Source organism: Halichoeres trimaculatus, unplaced genomic scaffold (assembly GCF_033239565.1).
Source record: "Halichoeres trimaculatus isolate MK-OKI-2021-1 unplaced genomic scaffold, fHalTri1.1 fHalTri1_scaffold_22, whole genome shotgun sequence".
NCBI classification, from domain to species: domain Eukaryota; kingdom Metazoa; phylum Chordata; class Actinopteri; order Labriformes; family Labridae; genus Halichoeres; species Halichoeres trimaculatus.
The window spans coordinates 10,550,569-10,577,214 of record NW_027437200.1 but is presented as its reverse complement, the minus strand read 5'-3'; the positions used below and the strand labels follow the sequence as shown (position 1 = coordinate 10,577,214).

The window sequence follows — 26,646 nt, the reverse complement described above, 5'->3', positions numbered from 1 at the left end:
CCCGACTTTTAAGCCTTGTCTTAGGAGCAACAAGCTGGAGCTGGCTCTCAGACCTCAGCGAGCGCACAGGGTTGTAAAGTGCAATGAGGTCTGAGATGTACGCGGGTGCCAGTCCATGCAGGGCCTTAAAAACAAACAATAAAATCTTAAAATCAACTCTTAAATGAACAGGGAGCCAGTGCAGTGAAGATAAAATCGGCGTGATGTGTTCTCTACGTCGTGTGCCGGTTAAAAGACGAGCAGCAGAGTTTTGGACTAGCTGTAAGCGTGCCAGGTTCGCTTGGCTAATACCCGTGTACAATGCATTACAGTAGTCATATGTCAAAACACTTTAACTTAAAGAGATTTACTGACCTTTTTGTTGTTTGCCTTGATGTCATACGGATCGAGCATTTCAAAGTTGCTACACAAAGAAAAGAAAGACAGATAAGCATGGAGGAGGATATGCATGAAAAAGAGCAAAGGAATTATTATCTGGGTGAAAGCGACTCTTACATCACGTCAGGGTGGAAATGATGTAAGATGGCACAGAAAGCGTAGCCGTTCCTCCAGGAGGTGCTGAAGTTGGTGATCTTCACCCCTTTGTGACCTTGTGTGACCTCCTGACACCACTGCAGCAGAGAGTGACTCGACGTCACCAGGCTGGGACTCGCCGAGACACCCTGTGGACACGTGGAGAATAAATACTCAGTGCTGCTAAGGATCCTCTGTTTTTCTGTCTCTGAGCGCTGGGTTTAACTGACGTACCTCAGCTCCCTCTGCAGCTCTTTTCTCAGGCGTTGCCGCCTCCGTTCTTTGGACTCCTGCAGGTTTACCTGATGGCTTGTCCGCGCTCTCTCCTCCCCTGAAAATGTAAATATGAGCTGAGTGAGAAGCAAATCCCAAACTTCCTGAACCAGCTTCATCATAAACACCGAGGAGCAAAACCACGCACAGGTGATCAAGTCAGAACAGGATGAGATGAGGCTTTTATTTTGAAGAGATGTAAACACGCACTATCACAGTTATGAATACACCTGACAGACCTTACCTGTGTGGTTCCTCTAAACAAGCAGCAGCTACATCTACCGACACAAAGCCAAAGTCCAGCTCCTCCTCCCTCGCCTCCCTCTTTGCCTCTGTCTGCTCCCCGTCCTTCTCCTCCTCCAGGTGCAGCCAGCTGTCTGGAGAGGACGCCACAGTCGAAGCTAAAGACAGGTCCACCTCAGCCTCCAGGACCTTCTCCATGTCCGGCTGCTCAGACACCACCTCCACCTTCTCCAGCTCTGCTGCAGCTCCGGGTTGATCTGTAAAGGTCCAGCCCTCCATGATCTCATCCAGAGTCTTGGTTGTGTCCTCCACAGAGTCCACATGTGGGGAATCTTCCCTCATTGCTGCGAGGACTTCCCGCTCTAACTCTGACGCAGCGTCATCCTCTCCCACAGAGATCACGCTGGAGTCCAAAGACGTGGATCCGTCCTTTGTCTCCTTGCTTGTGTCAGGTGTGTCTTCTCTGGCTCTCTGAGATGATTCCATCTCTGAGGGGAAGAAAGAGTCCACAGGCGGCGTGCTGTCAGAGTAAGTTGCACTCAGACGTTTCTTTGTCCGAGGTAACGGCACAAGCAGCCCTGACGGCTCGTTCTGTTGGATGGACTCATGAAAAGTGGTTGTTGTGTCTGTAAAGGAGGAGGGTGGCGAGCCAGAAGCTGAAGCATCATCTGGGAACGATCCACTCAAACGTTTCTTTACTCGTGGTTTAGGGACAGGGAGACCCGAAGCTTCTGAGACATCGATGGTTCTTTTGTTTCTCATCTTCACTGGCGGTGCCTCCTCAGGAGAAGGAGGGGGAACATCAGCTGAGCTCTCTGTGGCCGTGAAGTCATCTGGGAAAGATCCGCTCAGACGCTTCCTAACCGGCGGTTTCGGGACTTGAAGAGTTATTTCTTTATTTTCTGTCTCGGCTCTCTCTGTTGCATCCTCTGCTTTCTGAGATGTGGTGTTAACTGAATCTACAGTCATATCACCATTTGTAATTGACTCTGTCACATCTCCTTTATGACCCAGATCAGCGTCATCAACCTGTGATGGTGTTACAGTGTCCTCACACGTTTGTTGAATACTTTTCTTCTTAGCTTTCTGAGTTCGTCGTGAAGGTAATCTCTTTCCACGCTGAGGGAGTTGAATCTTCTTGATGATGGAGAGATAGGTAGTTTGTTCAACAGGAAAAGTCTCTGACTCTGGCGTCACGGTAGGATCCTCCATTCCTTTAAATTCCTCAGGAGGGTGGAGGTCAGAAGAGTCCTGAATAGAGGAACTTTCCAGAGGTTGTTCTGTGTCTGCTTCTTGAGATGCACTCTCAACCAAACTGGAAGTTTGATCTTCGGTCTCAGCATGTTCTGAAGGAGCGATCTCAGCAGTGTTTTGATCTAGTTTGACCGTGTCGTGCAAAGTTTCAGGAGCTTGTGAGAGCTCCGGGGTTTGCTCACATGTTGGAGACACAGAATCAGCCTTATTTAAAGCAGAACTCATCTGTGTGTTTGCATCCTGCCAGTCTGCAGCTCTGGGAACAGACGAGTCTCTGCTGGCTCGGTCCTTCCTCCTCAGAGGTTTGCACGGCGGCAAACTGCTGTCTCTTTTTCTCACTGGAGGAAGAGGAGGAGGGGGGATGTCACTGACAGATTCAGCTCTTGGTTTTTGGACACTCTCTTGGTTTGAGTCAGTCTGCAGAGAGGTGGTGCTGTCTTCTGTAGAAGTGTCTGGTTGTGTAGGAACTGTGGCTTCAGAGAGTTTCCTCGCCTTGCGGTCAGGAGTCAGACTATCCTTCCTCCTGAGAGGACGAACTGGAACACTTTTTCTCTCTTCATCTCCAGCTTTCGACGGAGGTTCAGGAACTTTCCTCTTTGCTCTTCTGCCTCGCTTTGGGACCACAACCTCAGCCTGAGGTACAACTGGATTAATGTCCTTGAGGTCCACAGGTTTCTCCTCGAGTATCTCTGTTTGTGCACACTCCACTGACTCGTTTGTCTTGGGCTGCAGGGATGCAGAAATAATGTTGTCCATGCTTGTTTGTTGGGGGCTTGAGGAACAGAGAAGACAAGCTTCAGAGTTTAGCTTTGCCAGAGTTATTCCATGCAGCAAATCTCCAACCAGCGTCACCCAGCTCAACCACAGAGACCAATGCTTCTTGCACATCAAAAACAAACCATCCTGACTTGTGCACATGCTCGATGTCACAAAACCAACACAGTGACTTCAGGTCAAACATCCTTGTAACCACTCCACATCCAGAACCTCACAGCCATCAAAAGGACCAGCACGCCTTCCAGAGTAGCAACACTCAGAAGCAAAACACAGGGCAGTGTTACCACCAAACACACTGCATCAGCATGCAACCACAAACTTGGTCAGTGTCCAACACTCACCCTTCATCCAGCTGCGGAGACACTGTGACCGTTTGAACCTCACCCTGCTCTGCCTCAGTCTGATGCTCCGCTAACACACGCTCAGTGATCTCTGATTCCTGCACGCTTTCCTGCCCAGTGGGTGAAACCTCCTTCATCTCAACATCAGCCTCTTGTTCCTCGACTTGTTCTCCATCATCCTTTGATATTTCACTTATATCTGCCTCCGTCAGCGGCGGCCACTTCTTCATGCTTGCACACACCAAAATCCCCTCTTCCTTGTCGGAAGTTGGTGACGGAGATGCTGATCGATCGTCGACCAAGTCCAACATGTACGGTTCGGCACTCGCAGGATATTCAGTGACGTGAGTGTCTTCAAACTGTGTTTCTGGTTCCTCTGTGGGGGAAGATTCATCTGTGCAGGGTGGGAGGAACTCATCTGAAGGGGTTGGTGTCTCATCCTTCAGATCGACAGAGGGAACAGTCGGGGGTTGAGCGTCCACTTTAGTAGAAGGCCCCAAAATAGATGCTACGGTTTCATAACTGTGAGACATGAGCCATGCAGAAACAATGGTTTGAATGAGTACTGAGGAAACCATGAAATATGAGAATACAGATGCAGATTCTGACACTTCAAAACCTTTATTGAAAATGGAATGAGGTGAAAATGACAAAGCGATAAGTTGATGTAGACTGCTGCATGCTGCACTCATTAGATCACACACTTACCCTTTGTGGAAAACACCAACAATAGCCTTTACTAATCCTGAGGAGTCCTCCTCTTTAGTCAGCAAGGAGGATGCCTGTTTTTCTGAAACTGATCCCTCTGCTTCCAAAACCTCCCAACCTAAGACTCCTCCCGGCTCTGAGGGGTGCAGCAGTTTCCTTGGTGTCTGGACTTCCTCTACTTTGGGTTTGCTGGGAACCCAAATATAAAGGACTTTAATTTTAACATGCAGCAGCTGAATAAAAGTGGAATGAGCAGCCTTTACAAAGATAAAGAAATGTGCGATGTGATGTATTTTCATGCAAAGTGTCGAAACAGTCTACGTTAGGCAAGCACTACTCTTTCCACTCTCACTGCAAACAACACGAGAGCACGGAGCTCTTCCACTTACCCCTCATCTACACAAATATCTACATTTGGCTCTGCTTCATCCCTGACTTCAACGTCTGTCATAAAAGCAAAAACATGAGACACAGAAACAGGAAACAGAAAGATGAAGCAACCTTGATCTTAGCTCAGTCTCACCGTATGGGAGTGTTTTAACATCCTCCAAATCTGATTGAGTTTTCTCTGCATGATCCAGTTCTTGAGATGAAAGCTCTTCTGCAGAACAAGGAAGTGGTTGGGTCTTTGTTTCTTTTTTGTTGGGGTCTAGTTGGGAAATGCTAGGGAATCCAGGACTTCCAGCCCACTGAGGACATGACGGAGCCATCGCTGCCATATTCTTCTCATCTTTCTCAGCGTGATCGTGTTTTGCAATAAGGTAAGTCCTCTCCCTCTGCTGAGACTCTAACAAAGTCTCTCTATGTGTTATCTTAGATTGTACATCAGGACGTTCATAGCTTAGCATCCGGGCTGATGGTAAACCATGAATGCATGAAACACACGGTGCAGTTGTGTATAAGCTGAGCATGTCTTGAGGTCTGTTGAACACCTGTGCTGAGGGGAAGCCAGGTGCCCTGGCTTCTTTTGGACAGGATGTCACTAACTGCCCCATGCTACCATAAAGCTGATCCCGTCCAACATGAGGTGCAAACATTTCTGCCTTCTTCTCTTGATGCTGCATCAGTATTGTTCTGGTTTCAGTGAGTGTCCATGTGCTTGGGTTTGCTGTCATGGATGCAAACCCTTTGAGAGTTGAAGCTTTGGGGCAGCAAGCTGCAAAACTTAGCATGTCAGGTTCTCTTCTGGGTTTAGTTTGAGGAGCAGATGGGAATCCAGGGATCCTAGAAGCTTCAGGACACAATGGAGCAAAGGCGAACATTGTTTTTATGTTCGCTAAGTCTTGATTCAGAGAATGCATCATGAAAACTCTTTCTTTCAGCGGCCTATCGCCGTAAATTTGGGAACTGGACAGCCATGGGGATTCTGAGGCTCCTTCAAAGGATGTACATCCAGGAAAGCTGGAAACTTTGGGGCAAACAGGTACAAGAGTCAGTGCACTGTATCTGGGGACAGATGGGAAGCCTGATATGTGTGATGCTCTTGGACAAGAAGGGACCAGAGCATGCATGTTGTCTGGTTTGTCTTCACCAAAAGGCCAGCTGTGAAGTCTAAACTGAACAGTCTGTAGAGGTCTGTGCACCAGTGACCCGGGCTCAGCAGACCATCCTTCATCATTTCTCCCTTCAATGGAGGAAAACCCGGGTATGTTTGAGACTGAAGGGCACAGTGGAAGGAGGTTCACAACATTAGAGCCATAAAACACTGATCTGGGATTGGGAATAGATGGTAATCCAGGAACACTTGAATGTTTAGGACAGGATGGCACACAGAAAACCATGTTCTTCATCGTCTTTTTGTTGTAGTTTGTCGAGTCAAACATGAGCTCAGTCTTTGGTGTCTTCTTCAACAGAGAATCTTTGTTTGCAATCCACTCCAGACTCACACCGCCATCGACTGATGGGAGTCCGGATATTCTGGAAACTTGGGAGCATGTTGTGAGAAGGCTAGTCATGTTTGGAGCAGAATGAAGACTTGTGAGATTTGGACAGGAAGGAAATCCTGTTGTTTGTGCTGCTTTTGGACAGGATGGTACTAGGGAGACCATGGCCTTTCTTACACTCTCATCTCTAGGACATCCTTCAGCCAGTGATGCCGGTCTACCTGGTACTCTTGGTTTGAACACTGACTCCCTGTTATCTGTCCACTCTTTTAAGTCACCAGAAGATAGAAATCCAGGTATTTGAGACAATTTGGCGCACAGATTTGATAAGCTGACCATGTCTGTTGTCATTTTGGGTTCAGGTGCAGAGATTTTGAGCAACAAAAGGCTTGTGGTTTCTGGTTCAGCATGTGGCGGTATTGAGGGGATTCCTGATATAGAAGAATGTTTTGGGCAAGTCCCAACCAAAGCCTTCATCTGTTCACTGTCACCCTCCTCCTGAAGTGACGCCATCATGGCGGCGGGTTTGTTTTGGATTCCCTTCTCCAGAAGTGGTTCTTGTCCTAACACCCAAGATCTAGAATTGACTCCATGAATGGACGGTGATCCAGGTATGGTTGATGAATTTGGACAACAAGGACTCAAATCCAACATATGTAGTCCGTAAACTTGACTGTTTTGTGATACTGATGGGAATCCAGGGTTTCTGGACTCACTTGGGCAAGATGGAACCAGTGCAACCATTTCCTTCTTGTTCTGTACATCCTCTTCTGATGCATCCTGTTGGATCTCCTCCATCTGTCTCGACTGTCTTTCCCAGATTGGCTTTTGATCTATAAGTAATTGAGTTTCACCTTTTGTTGGTAATACGGACGGCATGCCAGGAATATTAGTCACAGTGGGACAGTTATCCATTAATGAGGACTGTTTGAACTCTGGCTGAGCGTCCTGTTCACTGAAAAGGGGTGACTTCAGTTCATCTACATCTGCATGTCCTTGCAAACAAGCAGAAACCTCAACTTCCTTTTCCTCTAACAGCTTTCTCCAGGTAGACTCATCATCCACTAAAGTTGAGACTTCATTGGTTTTTGTACTTGAAGATCTTAAACCTAGATCTGTCACCCCAGCTTCAATCTCCATCTTTGCTTCATTGTCGTTTTCTGACGCTTCAGAGAGCAAACCCGTGAAGATGGGAGTACCATGTAGCACGGTCATCTCCTCCTTGGAAGAGTTTCCCTCTCTTGTTGCTTTGGGAAGCTCCTCCCACTGAATGGTCTGGTCTGTTGGACATTTTACTGGCGTGGCCTTTGGTAGCTCCTCCCACTGTATAGTCCTGTCAGTGAGATATTTCTCTAAGTGCTGTTCAGTATAAGACGGGAGTTCTGCTGCCTCAGGAACAACTGGACTTGATGGCTGAAGTGAAACCATGTTTTCATCTCTACAAAGGAGGTAAATACAAAGTTATACTCAATAACTACTTATTGGGATGCATATGTTTCCACCACTGCAATCCAATTAGTATTGTGGTGAGGTACAAAGCATGATGGTGATGTATCTCCGTCAGTCATTTAGATGATAAATAAGAGCTTCACAACACGTTCACCTCATGCAATTTCAAGAATTTTCACAGCAGATGTGCTTCAGTCAGTATCCTCCAATGTTAATAAGTGCAACACTGCAAATAAACAATATGCTGTAGTATTTTTGAAGCTGACTCTTGAGCTTTTGCATGACAATTTCCATCCACCTTTATTTGATTTCTCAAAGAATAAGTTACTCCCTGAATGTCAGTGCACAATATAGTCTGTGTATTCTGCCTACCCATGTTTTAATAATGATTAAGTATCAATGCTGCAAATGTGTGCTGCTTTTCAAACCTCTTCATATTCATTAGGCTTTACACAATCACAATTTTTGGGCCGATCACCGATCACTGATCAGTGAGTTTAAATAAACCAATAAATGATCACCAATCTGATCACGTGAGGAGCAATATTTAAACTACTTGTTTATGTACATATATACTTATGTGCTGTTTCCTGAGTATCAGTCTTGCCATGCCCCAATCTGACTGAGATACATGGGTTAAACATCAACGACCTCTGGAGGGCATTAAAGGACTGACAAGTTCAGTTAAGTTCAGTCTGGACAATCAGAAATATAACCCAAGACAAAAATAATTAGCCCAACTTATAGTAATTAAATTACTTTATTGTAATTAATTACTTTCCTGTAATAAGTAAATACTGCAAATTAAGGACAGTAATGCTGCCTCAAACATACTGCAGCATATCAATTAAATTAACCGTCACAGACTGTAACTCTAGTGCAAATAGAACGAAGCTGCCTCAAAACATTCATATATATCAACAAAATTAACAGTTTTTTTTAATCATGAGTCATTGCTCTCGGATACAAACAAATTAACATGTCGATGCTGTGAAACTAGTTTGGAGTAAATGAGACAGATTAAACACGACCATGACGTCATTGATTGATCGGTGATTTATGACATGACGACCGATCCTGATCATTACAAAAAATGGCAAATATCGGCCGATCCGATACAGCCGATATGATGGGTGTAAAGCCTAATATTCATATGTCGTAGAAATCTCAAAATCTGTCTGTAAAACTGGTCAAAACGCCCTGTTCTGAAAACAGCACCGGACCTGCTGAACTAACGAGGTCATTCATGACACGTTAGAAGAGGTGACAGACCTCACACACCAAAGTCTGCCCATAGTTCTGACCCTGACAGGCCTCCAGAGGGCTGGCCAGTCAGAGTCTCAAAGAGACAGCAGTTAAATCAAAGTTTTTCAGACAGAGGCCGAAACAAGGTATTCTTAAAAAAACAAATGGAAGAGAAAATGGGATTCAAAGTCAAAACTTTGAATTCCATCTGATGTAAGGTTTTACTCTCTTGTTGTTTTACTCTCGAACATCTCGAACAAGAAACTATACCAGCTTGTCAAGACAAGACAAAAATAATAAAACAATGCAACATTTGCCACAACCTGCAGCTCAGACTGACAAACACAGAAGCCAGGTGTTACAATAAGTCACATTCACCCACTGTCGGAGTTTCTGACTAAAGAACTAAAGATATCCCATGACTCATTGTGGGTTTGGTACCATAATCAGTCACAGTGACGGCAGCCCGGTCCCATTTTTCATCTATGACTTTGAAGAATTACCCTAAGGACAGAAGCAGCAACCAGGCACACAAGGCAATATCCTGTATAAGTTCAGCCAACCATAAGTGTCTTGAAGCAACGTCAATTACGACATACATGACAAAAGCAAATGGTGCAATTAATTAGTCAGTCAGTGCTGCTGAGACAGAGCGAATGCATTAATTCAGAAATGCATCCATGTGCAAACCAAGACAACCCACCTCTTCCTAACACTTAGGATCAGTGGCATGTCAGGGGCGGAGTGCCACAATCTGCACGGCATGTTTCTAAAAAAACAGAGTTGAAAAGCAAACGTTTGAAAACCATCCACCTGACACAGCAGAGAGATCTAAAACTCAGACTCTACTGCTCACTCACCCTTTATCTACAGTCGTTGCCTCAGCCTTATCTGGTTTCCACAAGACTTGTTCATCTTTAGGGACCACCAGAGGTACATCAGAGATTTCTTTCTGTAAATCTAAGCTGGCTGCTTCATCTATGATCATTTCAGTCCGACCAACTCTTGAAGATGTCTGGTCCAGCTGGTTTTCAGGATTTAATGACAGTAGATCACTGGCAAAGGCCTCAGTGAGACAGCTTTCTTTGACATCTCCTTGACTCAGGACTGATTCCTCTCCAATAGCATCAGTACTAAAGGCCGTCAAAGACAACTGTGGATCAACCAGATTCTCTCTTTCCTTCTCAACTCTTTTTGCTTCAGACGTCAGAGAAAGATGCGACTTGTCTGGCCAGACCTCTCCAGATTGGTGTAAAGATGGAGCCCCGTGGACAAACGCTCTGTTTGGACACGATGGTACGATGTTTATCATTTCATCCATCCCTTCTACGTTGGTCGGTGCAACAGATGTGAAGACAACTGCCTTTATGAAATCCTTCTGAGGAGAAACACGCTTTGCCATCTCTGACCAGCTCCCCTCTTCAGAATCAGGATGAACAGACTCTCTTGAAGGAAAACCAATAACACATGACCGTCGTGGGCAACACGGTATTAACCTAGTCATGTCTGGACTTCTGTTTTTCAGGGCATCAACATCTTGGGGTCGTGCAGCTGAGGGAAACCCAGGGTTCAGGGCTCGTCTTGGACATGATGGACACATATTCAACATGATTTCTCTCTCTCTATGAGACATTTCCTGGACGGAAAACTCTCGAATAATAACTCTATACCTCGGGGAGAATGGCTTTTCCCAAACTGCACTTGTATCCCAATCCCATCTGTGATTTTTTCCTTCCCTTTTCTTTGCAGGTAGACCTGCAATTTTACTGTGTTTGGGGAAAGTGGTCAATGATTTCAGCATACTAGGTGCTTCTTTCAATAAAACCTTCACTGGTTTCTGTATCTTTGACGGGATTCCAGGAACAGAGGACTGTTTGGGACACGGTGGCAGCATTGATATCATGATTCTAACCACGGCCTTTTCTTTTAAATACATTTGCATCCTGTCCTGTATCACTGGCACTTTTCCTGACTTTCTGATCCACCTTTTCCCTACTTTCAAATCATCCTTGATCCACTCTGCTTCATCAGACTCTTTAAGTAACACGGAGGGGATGCCACAAACGCTGGAACGCCCTGGACAAGTAGGCAGCAGATTTATTACACATGGTACTGATGGAGAGCCTCTTAAACATGCTGTGTGAGGGCAGTGGGGCAGTATGCTTTTGTGTCTAAATGGACTTCCAAGAAGTCTTGAATCTTTGGTGCAACTTGGCAACTCATGCATCTTTGACAGGTCTGTGAGGTTGGACCCGGTCAACAATGAGGGGAACCCTGATACACGAGCTCTATCAGGACATGACAGTGATGATGCATTCATCTTCTCTGCAGAGCTCTTGTCAAAAGATGGCATTACATCAAGAGCCTGCACGCTCTTTTTCACAAATGGACTATGCAGACTTTCAGAAACAAACCATTCAATGCAAACTTTTTGTGCAGTCTTTGAAGGTAAACCAGGAACTGTGCTATGTGTAGGGCAGGAGGGGACTATGTTGACTACACTGGGCTCTGGGCGTGGAGCAGAGGGTATCCCAAAAACTTCAGTTTTGAGTGGGCAGCTTCTCAACATACTGACGTTGCCAAGAAGGATTTCTGTGTCATTCATGAGCCACGGGGCAATGTTGGCTTGTATTTTCTTTGCTGCGTTCTTGCTGATGAATCTCTGCAAGGTGCACCAATCTTTGTGCACCTCCTTGTTTTGATCACGAGATGGCATACCAGGTGTTCTGGTCTGTTGAGGACACATTGGCAGGAGGCTCACGGCACTTGGTAACAGCTTCTTGGGTTTTGTGGGGACCCCCCAAAGGCAGGTTTTTACAGGACATGAGGGCACCAGGTCTACTGAACTCAACACATCTCCTTCAGAGGAAGTTGGTGCCCTCCAGAGATGAGGTGGTGTCATATCTTTCATATGTTTTACACGTATTTCATCTTTATGCAACCTCTCAGCTTCTCTATCAATGATTGACTCCCTCCTAAGATGCCAGCTTTTATTCTTTGCTTTGACTCTTTGTTTGACAGGCATTCCTACAATCCTTGTCTGATTGGGGCATGTCGGGAAAAGACTCACTATGCTCGGAGCTTCCTGAAGTGGCACAGACGGAAACCCTTGCACCCTGACTCTCCTTGAACATGTCGGCAACATAGCCACCATTGCTTTGATCATATCAGGATCACTAACCACCTGATCCAAAACACAAGATGTGCCCAAAACAAACTCTTTCCTCTGCAGTGGTTTCTCCCACAGAGAGCATCCACCCCAAGCTCTCACGTCATGTCCGGTCACTGATTCAGAAGACGCTAATCCAGGGATGGTACAGACTCTGGGACATGTGGGTAAAAGGTTAGCCATGCTCAGCTCTCGTTTTAAAGCAGATGGGAACCCAGGAATACTGGCAGACCTGGGGCAGGATGGGGTTAAGTCTGCCATTTTTGCAACTCCTGCACTGCTGTCACGAAGACAGGTGAGATAACCTGAACTTAGGAGTAAAGGACATCTGCTGCTGGGTAACTTTAGAAACGATAGACTCCATTTAGAGGGCCAGGCTAACAGCTGGGACTGATCCAAACATGGAACACCAAGAATCTGTGAGTACTGAGGGAGACTTGGCAGAAACTTGCTCATACTCGGAGCTCGGACTCTCTTTTCAGTTGAAACTTCTGGCTTCACAGAGGAGGGGACATGAGGAGTAGATCGACCTCTTGGAGACAACTGACCGACTTCCATCTTAGATACAAACACACACTTCTCTTCTTTCTTGGCTGCAGAGCTCCGTCTCTCGTCAGGTTCAGGAAACTGGCTCTTATCAGTAGGCTGACTCACATCTGTAGCTCCCTCTTTCTGCAAACATTGTTCTGCATCAGAGTTTTGCTGTACAAAGATTTCTGCTGCATCTTCTATTTCAGACTCTTCACTTTCTTTTGATAACTTATTGGATACGATCGGCTCTGCTGAGGGAAACCTGGATTGAGAGTCCAGCTGTAGAGGTGCTACGTCAGAGGCAGGTGTACTGTGAATGACATCGAGTATTGGAGCAGTGGAGCAAATTTCTTGTGGTTGAAAATCTTCTGAAATGCAGAGTTGACTACTTTGAGCTTCTGATGTGTCGATCACCACATCTCTGGGAGGAGACAACTCTGAGGTACCCAGGCTCTCATTTCTGAAGGTGTAGACCAAAGACTAATGTTAGAACAAAAGGTTGTTAAAAGTACTTGAGCCACTTGAATCATCATGATTAACTTTCCTAATACAACCCCAAACCTAAAAAAGTTGGGACGCTGTGTACATAGTCAAGAAAACAAAAACTGATGATAGAAACATTATTGGGCGGAAAAAGGAGACTCCAGAAAGACTGAGTCTCTCTAAAAGGGTAATTCCCGGTGAGGACTTGGCTGCACTAAGACTACAAGTTTAGGGTTTTGACCTCACTGAACTCACCCTTCATCCAGAGTCACAGCCTCTTTGTTTTGGACCTCTCCCCTCCGTGTTATCAGTTTTGTTTCCGAGACTGCAGATATTTTAGGAGAGTGTAACACAGGTTCCTGGAGTGATGCAGGTTGGAGTTTGATGGGGGAAACTGGAGTGTGCTGAACAGGTTCTTGTTTGGTAAATGGATTCCCAAGCTGAATGGACATCTGGGAAAGATGACTCCTCGGTTTGAGCTCCTCGGCTGTGGCAGACACGTGAGCTTGAAGTTCAGGGTTCTGGTTCGGTGGAGAAGTGCTCTGCTGGACGTTTGGGAATGTCCTCGACAGCTCTGGTTCTGTTTGATCCTTTGGTGCTTTTGGAATCTCAACATATTGGGGGGCTAAAGGGGCTCTGGGGTTTTGGGGCAAAAGTGAGGCCATGCTCTCAGGTCTGAGGGACAAACAAATGAAGAGCAGTTACGACCCAAGGTGAGTCTCTGGTGCAGTTAGGCTGTGTGTCCACCAAAGCTTTCCATCCGTACAAAGTGTGGGCCTTAAATTTAAAAACTACAAACCTGTTGACTCCTGGCCTGGCTCCACTCATCCTGTCACTTTGTTGTTGTACTAAAACTTAACGTGATCCTGAGTCGGGGGGTTGTTTTAACACTGTTTCCATGCACGACTTCCTGTCCCATTTGATCTGCTCTGGGCAAATTGATGGCATCTTTGCCCCGGAGACAGAACCTATGTAATTTACCATAAGCCTCCTTCTGAGATACAAGTGCTAAACATCAACAGCCTGGCTGTTCCTGTATTTGCTTTAGCCTCCTCTTCACTCAGAACAAGAAAAGAGAACAAGTTCTTTGAGCCATCAGTTACATTTTCACATCTGCAGGTATTCTGTGTTTTAGCAAACAGATGCAACAGAAGCCTCTCTGCACCCTTGACTGATACTAGGGTGGAAAATGTCGATGATGATGATGTTTTGGTGGACACAGGTCCTAAAGCAGCCCATATCATGGCTGCATTCATTAATGTATTCAACCAAAACTTTACAGCACACAAGCCAATAAGCAACAAGAAGACTGATCTAGACAAATGGAGACGGAGAGCTCCAGAGCATCACCCAAACAAGCATTACATGATAAACAACAGCAGTGAGAACCAGCAGCAGCCTTTAGTTGTAATAATCTAAACCACACAGTCAGATCAGATCGGGCACAACAGAACAACTTGGACAAGTTGATCCAAAGGTAAATAAAAACACAACTTTCAGGTCATAAAATCTTATATTTCATTAACAGCCCAACAAGCAAAGTGGTGACACGTTTCTGCACCAACACAACATGTACACACGCAAGATATCACTTTACATGTGAGGGTTTTTTCACATCTGAAACCATCTCAGACATGCAAACCTACATACCACCTATACACATCAGCACCACCCTAAACTCTTTTCTTCTTCATGAGTCACTGAGTGCACTGCATCACAAATCAACAGCCAGCTCATGAAAGTGTTAGCATGGATTATTCCTTTACAGCTGTGCCACAACAGTCTCAAAACCATCAAACACACAGACAGACTTCTCCGTCAACTCACCCTACTGATGCTCTTACAACCTCGAATCCAAAGTGTGTCTCTTTTTTCTGCTCCGAGGCCTTAAACGGCTCTGTCCTCCAGCCTGCAGGTGGTCTGGCATCAGGGTCTGGATGACAGTAAGAAACATAAAGTCAGCTCTGTGTGAGGACACATCCTCTGCTGCCCTGAGTGTTTTATTCATGCTCACATGTTGGCGTCGTACTCTGGTTGTCCTCTTCACTCAGCGTGCTCAGCTGTCTCTTGAACTCTAAAACAAAAACAGAGAAAATAACAGATTAACTGAGTTATATCATGGTTTTTATCCTCTCTGATTATTGCTCCGGCTGGATCCTGTACCTGAGTCTGTGTCACAGGGGAAGGCTGTGGCAGGTTGGGGAATATGAGGCTGAGAGGGAGGAAGAGGAGGAGCTGAAGGCCCACAGGGAGCAGAGGAAGAACTAAGAGGAGGAAGAGAGGAGGTCTGGACTGTAGGGGGGACCTGAGGTCTCCAAGAGGGAACAAACTGAGAGCGTCCTTCTAATTTCTGCTCTGCAGGCTGAGCGACAGACAGAGGGAGGGAGGCTGTCGGAGAGGAGATGAAATAAGAGAGAGAGAGGGGAAAGTGGAATATAAAAATCCTAAACAAAGTCGAACAGATGTTGGGTGTTAATGTGTGCAGCATTTAGCTCGATGGGTATTAAACTGGAAGAGCAGAGGGAGAGCAGGAGGCACGATACGTGTGAACAGATCAGAAAGAAGCAGCAGATGTTTGAGGAAGACTGATGAACGCTGCAAAAACTGAAATCTAGTCAAGTATTTGTGTCCTGTTCTTTGTTTAAACTGTTTAAATTAGACTCAACCTGAGCTACAATCACCTGACAAGTCCAGAAAAATGCTGATTTCAAGATCTTAAAGGAAACAAAGGATGCCTAAATTGCTTGTAAAGAGTAAATATATCCCAATGAGGGTCAGAATTTGAATGTCAGGTTTCTTGAATTGAAACGAGTAATGTTTTTTTACCCCTTTCCTTGGAATAAGACGCTTTTCTGGACTTTCAAGTGAATGTGGCTCACATTAAAGGTCCCATATTATACAAAAATCACTTTATTAAGTCTTTTAGTGAAATTTGTGTGTCTTTGGTTTTCCTCCCAGCCCACAAAATGTGATATTTAATGACAAAACCTGTACTTAGTAGTGCTTGTAAATGTTAAATCCTGACCTAAAACGAGCTGTTTGGATTTTGGGGATTCGCCGACGTCAGCGATTCCCTTTTTTGACCAATCAGCAGCAAGTCTGACATGATTGGTCCACCAGAGCAGATACCCCCAAACCTCCTCCCCGCCCACTCCTCTCCCCGCTGCTGGAGAGATTTCTCTCCAGCAGCGGGGAGGAGAATGCCAAAGTTGAAGAGCCACCACTGCTCTGTTTTTGGCTGTAAACAGCCACATAGTTCCATGCACAAGCTTCCCATCTTGGAAGAAGACAAGACTGAGAGTCTAGACTTCATTTATCAAGGAAATGTGCCAGCTACACTCAGTAAAACTGTGCATGTCTGTGCTAGTCACTTCACGGCCGACTGCTTTTCCAACTTTGGACAGTACAACAGAGGGCTAGTGAATAGACTGGTCCTGAATCCAGACGCATTACCAACCATCCACCAACAAACCTGGGACCCTGGAAATGTGAGTATTGTAAATGCTGTGTGCTGTGGAGCAGATGTAAGAGCTTTTCCTCAGTGTCTCCCCTGTCTCCGTGTTAGCTTCAGGATGCTAACTTTAGCTGTGGTTAGCCAGTTGTTTTAGCCTGTAATGTTACGGTAAACAAGCTTCACTGTTTTCTAAACATTGTGCACTTGGAGCTTGTGGCGCCGCTCTCAGTGACGTGGAAGAGCAGGGCGGTATCAGCAATGGCTCATTTACATATGAAGGCCACGCCCACTAAATCAGAGCGTTCTGAACAGAGGGGCTATGAGAGCCTGGAAACAATGCTGCTGTGCTTGATTTATTGGCTTTTTGGACCAAAACATGTTTCTACCAATTTTATGAAGACACCAATGATCTATATTAAACTGCAGAAAAGGAGCAGAATATGGGACCTTTAAGTCTAATAGGAATATTTTAAATATAGATGTCCTGATCTAATCACATGATCGGAAATTTTATCAGATCTATAATATTTCAAAACAAATGGGGAAACTAACAGCTTAGTATTACTAATTATAATCCTAAGAGGAAGTCTGTGTTACATAAGGACATATTGCAAATCTAGCTTTCTGATGGCAAAATGCAAAGAAGAATCTCAGCTGAGCGTACAGGGACTGATAATCTGGTGTTTCAGGAGGCAAAATTTTGTCTGGTGTCTTCACAATAAAAACAGCCCTCTTATTTCTGGTTCCCAAAAATTGAAGCTCAGGTTTGACCAAGCTTTTTCTGTTGAAGCCCAAAAGCTCTGCCTCCCACCACACAGACAGTTTTTACTCACAGGATAGGAGAGAAAATTGTCTTTATCCCTGTAAACAATTTTTACTTCTTAATTGGCTTAAAGTTTTTAGTTTAGTTTCAAGAAAAGCTCTGTTCACTTCAAATACATGCTGAAAGCTGAGTCAGTGAGGATAACCCAAGATGCATGTTGAAAAATCAGATGTTAGTGCAGGAGGAGAAGCAGGGGGTTAGATGTGAGGAGTGCAGGAAGGAGGAGGTGGTTAAATAAGAGGAGAGGACGTCAGGTTGAAGTTACAGGTGAAAGGAGGAGGAGCTTCACACGACGTCTCTAATCTCTGCTTTTTCTGCAGCACCGCAGGCTGAACGGGATCGCTGGCAGACAGGTGCAGAAACTTTGGAGAGAGGGCGGGCTGGGCTAACGGGGCCTGAGACTTAGGAGGCCTCCATTCACTCTGCCAGGAGGCTGAGGAAGAGGAGGAGGAGAAGGAGACACAGTGAGGGAGCAGGAAGAGGAGTATGAAGCAGGATGAAACTCCTCCTCACGCCCTCGTACCTGTCTCAGGAGCAGACGGTAGGCTGGTGGGACGGGTGAGGGCTGAGCCTGACTCCCCCACAGAGAGGGGACGAGATTTAGGTTGTCTGAGAGCAGGAGGAGGCGGGGGTAAGAGAGGGAAGGAGCTGAGAGGAGCTGAGGAGGAGGTGGAGACAGAGGAAGAGGAGGGAACGCTGTGTGGACTCCAGGCTGAAGAAGGAGAGGAAAGAATAATAAAAACAAGAAGAAACAAACTGGCAAACATTTAGACGAGGTTTTCTGAGCAGCAAAAAAAAAAAGAATAATTCCAATAAACTAATCCAGGAAATTTTGGTCACTGCTTTTACGTAACCCTTTGTCCAGAACTATCAATAGATACTTCACTCTTTGGCCTATAAAATGTAGAAAAATGATTAATTTCTGGGCCTTTCTAGTGAATGTAGTTTATTTTGAGTGCAAAAATCTTTTTGGTTTCTGAAATCAGACAGACACACCTGGTAGTGTCTCTTTGTCTAACGCGAGCCTGTGAGCTGGTCCTACCTGTCTGTGAGGACTCAAACACAGAGGATGGATGGAGAGATGGATCAGAAGGAGCAGAGGACAGAGAGGAGGTGGAGAAGGCTTTAGAGGAAGAAGTGAAGGAGGAGAAAGCTGTGGCCTCCAAAGCTTCAGCTGGAGAGGAGTCACAGTGGAAGCTGTGAGGCCTCCGAGGAGCTACAGAGAGGACACAGGATAACGTGATGTGGAGAAAACAGGAGAGAGAAGGTGAGCAGGAGGAAAATGGGACCATAGTTTATTAAAAGACCATTTATGAACCGTTCATTAAAAAGTAGAAACCAAAAGCAGGATTTTAAAGACAGAAATGGAGCTGGTCCAACAGGTTTCTGTGTTCCTGAAATGAACATCTCTGCACCCTGAGACCAGAGCTCCTGCTGATACCTGATCCAGCACCCGGCTGGAAGATTTTGGGCAGAGCAGGCGGATGAGCCCGAGTGAAGGCGGGCTGCGAGTAGGCGTAGAGAGACGGACGAGTCTGCTGGGTTGAGAGGAAAGATGGAGGGACGGAGTGAGCGGGAGGTTCAGGCAGAGGAGGACGAGATGGGACTGAGATGGAGGAGGGAAAACCAGAGGATGTTTTCCAGTCCATCTCTGAGGTTACTGATGACAGAATGGATGGAGAAGAAAACAGAGAAGGAGAGACAGTGGAGTCAAGTGGAGGTGATAAATGAAGAGTGAGGAAGAAACTGGAGATGAGTTTGCAGATTGTATAAGGAGAGTTGAGTAGTGTTGGAGTCATGTCTCACTGTGAAATTGATAGAAATGATGACATCCTTTTTACTGTGGACGTCTTTATGAGTTTAGAAACTCATAGAACTTCTGAGCAGCAGAGATCACAGGTTGAGTTTACTTGTTTTAATCATCAGTACTAAAAACGCAGCCTGAAGTCCGACAGCTTGAATTCATGTGATCAGCTAAGTTAAACGTTTTGATTATTTTCACAGTCAGAATATTTTAGCTACTGTCACGTTACTGAAGGTGAATTTACAGGTAAAGTCAAAGCTAAGACGAGAACAGACACATCGACACAATCGATTTAAAAGACAGGAAGTGCACGCTGTAGGCTGTGCAAATGGACCACGGTAAACACAGGATTGAGTTCAGAGCATTGACTGTAAAAAAAATGGACGTCATCTTGCTCAGCTGGAAGTGAGGTCGCCCCATAAACTGCTCCCCCTGGTGGCTGGCTGCAGTATAGGTCAAAAAATCTGGCTTTCCAGTCATTCCAGATGGGCTGTGGTCAAACTTTAAAAAACTAAAACACCTCATAGAAATGTTTCTCTTGTTGTTGTGATGATTTGAAGAAATCATTTGGTTGTCTTGTATTCAAGTCCTCTTTTATCGGAAAAGTTTTGTTTTCATTAGTTATAAAAGGTTAAACACGAGGCTTTACGTCACGTTAATGATGACTGACAGCTGACGTTCACATGTATTTTTTTTCGGGGACTATGTTGGGAGGTAGAGCCAAGAAGTGATTAGACTCTCAAAAGAAAAAAAAAATTATTATTTTTGTCACCCAGCTCCACCCAGATTCTCCCCGAATCCCTCACAGTCTCTACTGCGCTGACTCTGGCTACAAACTGCTACCAATGGTGGCGTCTGTGATGGGAGAATTTTGGCCTCAAAACCGTACAATGGTAAATGACGGAGCCACGCTGTCCACTCTCTATATAGTCTATGGTTCAGCGTGAGTTGAAAGTGCGGCTCCCTTCTTTTCTTATTTTTTGAAGGATGACATAATTCATGCAACAGCCAACGTGGAATGTGCAAAGACTCAAGCAGCATGAAAAACATGAAGAATAAAGGAAAATTGATAACATCTGTGTGCATCTACTGCCAGCTGTACCTCCTGCTTTCATTTCCTACAGAAACACAGATAACAAGGAGCTCGCTTTGAGGAAAGTCGGATTATCTGATAAGTTTTAAAACCTGTGTCACTTTATTCAAACTATTGGTTGAGTATGTCCCACAATACACCACTGTTGTTTGCAGTTTGTAGTTTCTGTTCCTTACAGTTAAACATGGACAGCGTTAACGAAAAACTTAATACAACAACATTTTAGGGCAAACGACATCACCGTGAGCAACCTTAAAGAGACAGTACAATAAACAAAAAAGACATCTTTTAAACTGTATATAAAAAAGTCAGGGATAAAAACATTAAAATAAACATAGATATAAACTATTTGGTTACATTTAAGATAAGTAACTTAGAAATAAATTTCATCTGACTATGTGAGTTCACACATGTAAAGCTAGGAATTGATTCTATTTGTAACACAGGAGCTTGGATTAGCATCACCGGTACACCTGCTTATTTTCAAGTAAGAGTTAGAGCTTTCTAGAAGGATGTTTCACTACAAGCCATGTCTTTTTCTTGCCAATATATTTATCCTGAATGGATACCGCCTCCTTAATTCAAACTTCCAGGATGAAGAGTTTGAGAATCAGTGTTTTTTTTGTGTGTGGACGTATGATGACAGAGGCCTGAGCATCACTGACCACTGCCTCCATCATCATCAGCATACTGATTATAAAGAAAAACAAGATTCAGATCATATCTTAGTCATGTGTCAGCTCCTCTCTTTGTCAAAGTCTCGTCATGTTTGGAGCTCATTGATGAAGACGTGTAAATCAGAGTAATCACTCATATAAAGATACAGTTATAAAATAAATAACATATCACAGTGCGACATGAACTTTCCCAACACTGCATGAAGAAAGAGGAGAAGTGAGGAAAGAGTGGATTATCCTAAACAGAGGGTGAAAGTGATCTGATCTGTGTTTGAGATAATGAAACTAAACACTGAGCGTGAGAACGACTTCAGGTCAATGATCAGACGAGCTGGAGGAGTTGTTATTATAATGTTTGTGTGTTAAACTACACCTCAGGGGGAGGTTCAGGAGTGTCCATGGAGGAACAGAGTTACCTGAGAGACCCAAATCAACTGCAGGCCTCCAGGCCAGGTCATGCACTCTGGATGAAGAAGAAACTGACAGAGAGAGAAAGAGGAAGAGCAGATATGAAGATTAGATGAAAAGGGAAGTGAGGTTATGAAAAATGACAGAGAGGAAGAACCAGGGTGAGAGAAACAGGTCAAAGAGGAATCAAACAGGGAGCGGGTTTCTCCCACGGGACAGAGCGAAAGCAGAGTCGTTGCAGTCGTGGATGTGTCACTAAAGCTTGTTGGATCTGTCCTTTAACTTCCTGAACACCCTGACTACAGCTCTTACCAGTGACATGAGGAGTCTGTCCACTCCCGAAGCTCGGCCTCTTCTCCTCCCCTCCCTCCTCATCACTGTCGTTAAAGTCATCCAGGTTTCCAATGTCGCTCATTTTCATACTCATGAGACTGGCCAGACTCTGCATGTCCTCGTCCCTGTGGGAAGGGGAAACATTTCACACCTTCAGTCATCTCAGAGTCGTCCCTGAATCACAGGAACCTGCCGCTGTAACAAGGACTCACGTGGCTTTCCCCTCTTTGAGGAACACACAGGACAGGTTGAGCTTCAGCGTGGCCTCCACCACTTTGACAGAGAGCGGTTTGAGCTTCAGGGTGATGTCGTACTGAGCCGGCGTCGCACTCGCAAACTTCTTCATGTTCAAGTCAGCGGACGCCAGAACCTTTCTGCGACCTTTAGTCTCCTGATAGAGGAAAAAACAGACAACAAAAACTAAATTAATACACCAGAGTCTTTTCATTTGAAGCAAAGTAAAACAAAGAATTACAGATTAATGTTTGGTGTTTTCAGATTAGAGACCCAGACAAATGATTTGAATACTTTACATCAGTGGCGATTGCTCTAGGACTGCAAGGGAAGCTCAGCTTCCCCTAAAATGTCCCCAAAAAAAGTGGTGATATGTTCTGCTGTGTGTACATTTCATTGATAAAATATGAACTAGAATTCCTTCATCTTTTGTTCAGAATCGGCTCCTATCACAGGTAACTGGCTCCACCTCCTTCTTATTCATCCCCTCAGCGTCTCAGTGCTTTGTTGGACGCTGAGCGTCTTCTGACTTCAGCGGGGAAGCGTAGAGTGGGTTGTTCCACTGTGGAAACTGGACGGTCATTGGATAAACACTGGGCTTTGTCCCGCCCTCGGACGCTCAGCGTCTCTGGGGGTCTATGAGGCAGTGGGCTGGCCTGGACGCTGGGCTTCTGCATGATGGTTGGATGATCTGTCTGAGGCCGAATCCCTTTTTGATTGACAGTGAAATGAGCCAGCCACCACTGCTTTACATGAAATGTGTAAGGATGCAGATCTGAATTTTTCTCAGTAACGTTTATCTTCAAAAAGTAATGAGAAAACTATTCTAACATATTTTTGTTTTTGACATGGATTCAAAATTGTACATCACTCAGATTTAGCATTTTGCAGGAAAAAGAAACCTTGCTTCTTCAACTTATCTGTGTCTTTTATTTAGATTTTTATGTCCTTAAATGGCTACTGTTGCGTTACTGAGACTACGTCCATGTTTAATAGAGACATTGTTTCCAGCAGATGTCTTATCACAGTCACTCTGGTTGCACAAATAGACAAAAACTTGCATGAAAGCATGAATTTCTCCTCCACATTTGTTGCTTTGTTGCTGTTACCTGCTGCGTTGTCATCAATCATCACTACCAGAAATGCTGCGGCATAAAAAAATGCTTCCAGCTCACTGTAAATAGTTTGCAAGTCTGAACACATTAAATTAGACGCAGCTTCCAGTTTAACTAATGAAGTGATCTGATGTTCAAAGACAAAGAGACAAATTTATTTTTTCACTCAGTTTGTGTTTCGGGTCAAATACTTCAAAAAGAGCAAATAATTTTCTCTGAATTATGAGCTTTATTTTATTCCTGTCGTGTCACTTGCATGCATGGACCAGCACAGACTGAGCAGACTCACGTTCTCGATGACAAAGGTCCAGTCCTTGTCCTCAAACTCCTCAGCTGTCGGCTCCTGTAGAAGGATGAAGAAGCGTCTAGTGTTTATAAAGGCATGTCAGTGTTTTTCTATCATTGACCTAAAAACTGTTAAGAGGCTTTATTTCAGACCTTGAACAGCGTGACGGTGATGTCTAAACTCTCTGGAACCTGCCAGACCACCAGACCTCTGTACGGGTTCTTAATCCCGGGCTGCCAGCCGTGGAGCTGGAACACAAACAGAGGATTCATGATGTTTGGACACAAGACTCTGACGGGGTTATTCATCCATCAGTCGGTGGATTCAGGAGCATCTGACTGGTTTTAACTGGTTCTCCTGAATGAATCTGCTCTCATGCTTCGTCTCTTTACCTTCGTGCTGTGACGTCTGTTCCTCCTGATCCACACCACGCGCAGTTTGTCCGGCTGCCTGAAATCAGAGCAGGGATAACGTCTGATTATTCACATCAAGTCTGCATCTGAGATATGCTCAGTTTCCCCTGCATGAAACAGGAAAGACAAAAATCAGTTTTAGTCAGATGATGAAAAAGAGTCAAAGCATTATCAGAGGCCTGAACACCTGAGATATACAGAGAGCTGATCCAGGCTGCAAAACCAGAGGTCCTTTCATCAAGTTTGAGACCGGATCAGTCTAACACTTCTAAAAACCACTTTAACCTTTTCTTTAAAAGTCAGTTTCTCATTAAGTCTCCAGAGAACATTTTTATACAGCCACAAAACTCACACGTGACATGGGAAGAGTCTGCTGGGTAAAGAAAAAATGCAATCTTATGTGCAACACAACAACAAGAGGAAAAAATATCTGTAAAATACACTTTTACAAAAACATAATGTTTACACTTCTTGCATATTCTAAAGCCTTTGAGAATTAAATTAAAGCCTAGATAGTTGGCAGCTTGATGAGGTCTGTGTTATTAATTATAGGGTTGTTTAATTAATCAAATGTGTATTTTTCTGTTGCCCTGTCTAATTTTTGTTTTCCTATTGTAACGTTCAATTTTGTCTACTAAATGATCAGTATTATTAGAGTTATCACTGTTTTCTATCGTCCAAAGGTTTGAATAAAGCTGTGATGGGTAAAACATATGAAGGCACTAAACAAAAGATAAATACAAATACAAATTATGGAATTAGATTTAGTGGTCTGACAATTTCTTTTAGAATTTGGGCTTTCATCCCAAAATTTGGGAGAAAAATCTTAATTCCATGTTAACGGACTGGAAACATGTAAAGAGTTATAAAGTTTGCCCTAATTTTAAAGGTCCCACATTATGCAAACGTCACTTTATTAAGTCTTTTAGTGAAATTTGTGGGTCTTTGGCTTTCCTCCCAGCCCACAAAATGTGATATTTAATGACAAAACCTACACTTAATAGTGCTTGTAAATGTAAAATCCTGACCTAAATTTGGGGGTTTGCCGATGTCAGCAATTCCCCTTTTTGAATAATCAGGAGCAAGTCTGACCTGACTGGTCCACCCAAGCAGATAACCCCAAACCCCTCCCCGCCCACTCCTCTCCCCGCTGCTGGAGAGTGTGGCTGTTTTTGGTTGCAAACAGCCACATAGTTCCATGCACAAGCTTCCCATCTCGGAAGAAGACAAGACTAAGTGTCTAGAGTTCATTTATCAAGGAAATGTGCCAGCTACACTCAGTAAAACTGTGCATGTGTGTGTTAGTCACTTCACGGCCGACTGCTTTTCCAACTTTGGACAGTACAACAGAGGGCTAACGAATAGACTGGTCCTGAATCCAGGCGCATTACCAACCATCCACCAACAAACCTCTGACCCTGGAAATGTGAGTATTTTAAATGTTGTGTGCTGTGGAGCAGATGTAAGAGCTTTTCCTCAGTGTCCCCCCTGTCTCTGTTTTAGCTTCAGGATGCTAACTCTATCTGCGGTTAGCCTGTTGTTTTAGCCTGTAATGTTGCGGTAAATGAGCTTCACTGTTTTCTAAACATTGTGCACTCGGAGCTCGTGGCGCCGCTCTCAGTGATGCTGAAGAGCGGGGTGGTATCAGCGGTGGCTCATTTACATATGAAGGCCACGCCCACTAAATCAGAGCGTTCTGAACAGAGGGGCTATGAGAGCCTGGAAACAAAGCTGCTGTGCTTGATTTACTGGCTTTTTGGACCAAAACATGTTACTACCATTTCATGAAGACATCAATGATCCATATTAAACTGCAGAAAAGGAGCAGAATATGGGACCTTTAAAATCAAGCGTGTTTGAGGGGTGGACTAAGGGACACTGACCTTCTCGGATACTTCACTGTCTCCAGAAGAATTAACTTCCTTCCATGAAGCACCAGTGATGAATTTTATGACAAAACATCATTTTTGCATGTTATGACAACCTCTAAACTCAAATTTTGTTTCTTCTTCCTGTGTCCTCTCACAGCTGTTTGTGTGATTTGTTTTATCAAGTTGGTGTACTTTGCTGCTGAAACTGAGGTCGGACGAGCAGCTGGCTGTTTTTCTGACAGTGAACACAAACTGATCTGTGTGAGGTGAGGAGCTGAGCCGGCAGAAAATCAGAATCCTGTGACTCTGTGAAAGAGAAAGCTAGTGATCCAGTCAGTCTGATGAGGGTAAACAACTCTGAGTCCATGAGTGAGTGTGTGTGTGTGTGTGTGTGTGTGTGTGTGTGTGTGTGTGTGTGTGTGTGTGTGTGTGTGTGTGTATTACGTACTACATGAATGGTGGGAAACTGACCCCACGCTCAGTTTCATATTATCCTGTGAGGCTTTAGAGCTGCAGCTTGTTGTGTGAACACTACATCTCCCAGCATTCACAGGGACATTAAGTGTAGTTTCTGTTGCAGGTCATAACAAACTCTGATCCAGTGATGCTTGTTCAGGACTTTGCATTTGTTTATGAATTTGCATTTCTTGTGTTTCTGCAACACACTTCTCCTAAAAGATTGTTTGACCCTGTGGGCCACCGTACTCGACTCTTAAACCCAAGCTGCAGAGCTTCAGATCAGAGGTGTCTGAATGTGTATCGTTGCATTTCTCTCACAGCTTTCTTGCAGGACTCTTACGACATCATCATGAACGGTGAGACGTGTTCAGAGAGAGAGGACATAAATAGACAACGTGTGTCTCTCTGAACTTCACACAGGATTAATAGAAATCCAACACCTGCTGCAGCTCCATTTGTCACAGTCATGCTCCTGAGCTGTTGAAACAGGGTGACCTACTAACGGATAAAGAGTTTGCCGCTGAGAACAACTTCTACCACAGAACATGCTGCACATATCATCCATGGGAAGAGTGTTTAGACGCCTGATGAAGCTTTCTGTCTCTGAGTGAAGGCTGCGCGCTGTGGGGAAAGTTTCTTTGACTGTCTAAACCAGACGGAGTGAACTCCCCGAGTTTTCACTCTCACTGTTTTCTTCTAATCTGATCAAGGAGACGACCGGTCGAGCTGATCCACATTTTACACATTCTTTTCACAGACAGGAAACACAGCTGAGATGTCACCCACACTATGCACCAATAAAGAGCT

At 44.6% G+C, this 26,646-nt stretch overlaps 1 protein-coding gene across 6 annotated transcripts in view; it reads right to left on the bottom strand.

Moving 5' to 3' along the window:
* ehbp1l1a (EH domain binding protein 1-like 1a) overlaps window positions 1-26,646 on the bottom strand; it is a 37,618-nt gene that overhangs the window by 5,864 nt on the left and 5,108 nt on the right. The window contains exons 2-17 of one of the 6 annotated variants that reach the window (XM_074699158.1): window positions 23,489-23,546; window positions 23,249-23,344; window positions 23,100-23,153; window positions 21,674-21,852; window positions 21,441-21,586; window positions 21,137-21,199; window positions 18,588-18,806; window positions 18,189-18,362; window positions 17,670-17,858; window positions 17,412-17,579; window positions 15,033-15,257; window positions 14,884-14,943; window positions 14,697-14,802; window positions 748-844; window positions 496-662; window positions 355-403 (exon numbers count right to left, since the gene is read on the bottom strand). In XM_074699158.1, coding sequence (XP_074555259.1) covers window positions 355-403; window positions 496-662; window positions 748-844; window positions 14,697-14,802; window positions 14,884-14,943; window positions 15,033-15,257; window positions 17,412-17,579; window positions 17,670-17,858; window positions 18,189-18,362; window positions 18,588-18,806; window positions 21,137-21,199; window positions 21,441-21,586; window positions 21,674-21,852; window positions 23,100-23,153; window positions 23,249-23,344; window positions 23,489-23,546 — 2,050 coding nt within the window. The remainder of the gene's footprint in view (window positions 1-354; window positions 404-495; window positions 663-747; window positions 845-14,696; window positions 14,803-14,883; window positions 14,944-15,032; window positions 15,258-17,411; window positions 17,580-17,669; window positions 17,859-18,188; window positions 18,363-18,587; window positions 18,807-21,136; window positions 21,200-21,440; window positions 21,587-21,673; window positions 21,853-23,099; window positions 23,154-23,248; window positions 23,345-23,488; window positions 23,547-26,646) is intronic. The other 5 variants (XM_074699159.1, XM_074699160.1, XM_074699161.1 and 2 more) reach the window with 5 other exon arrangements.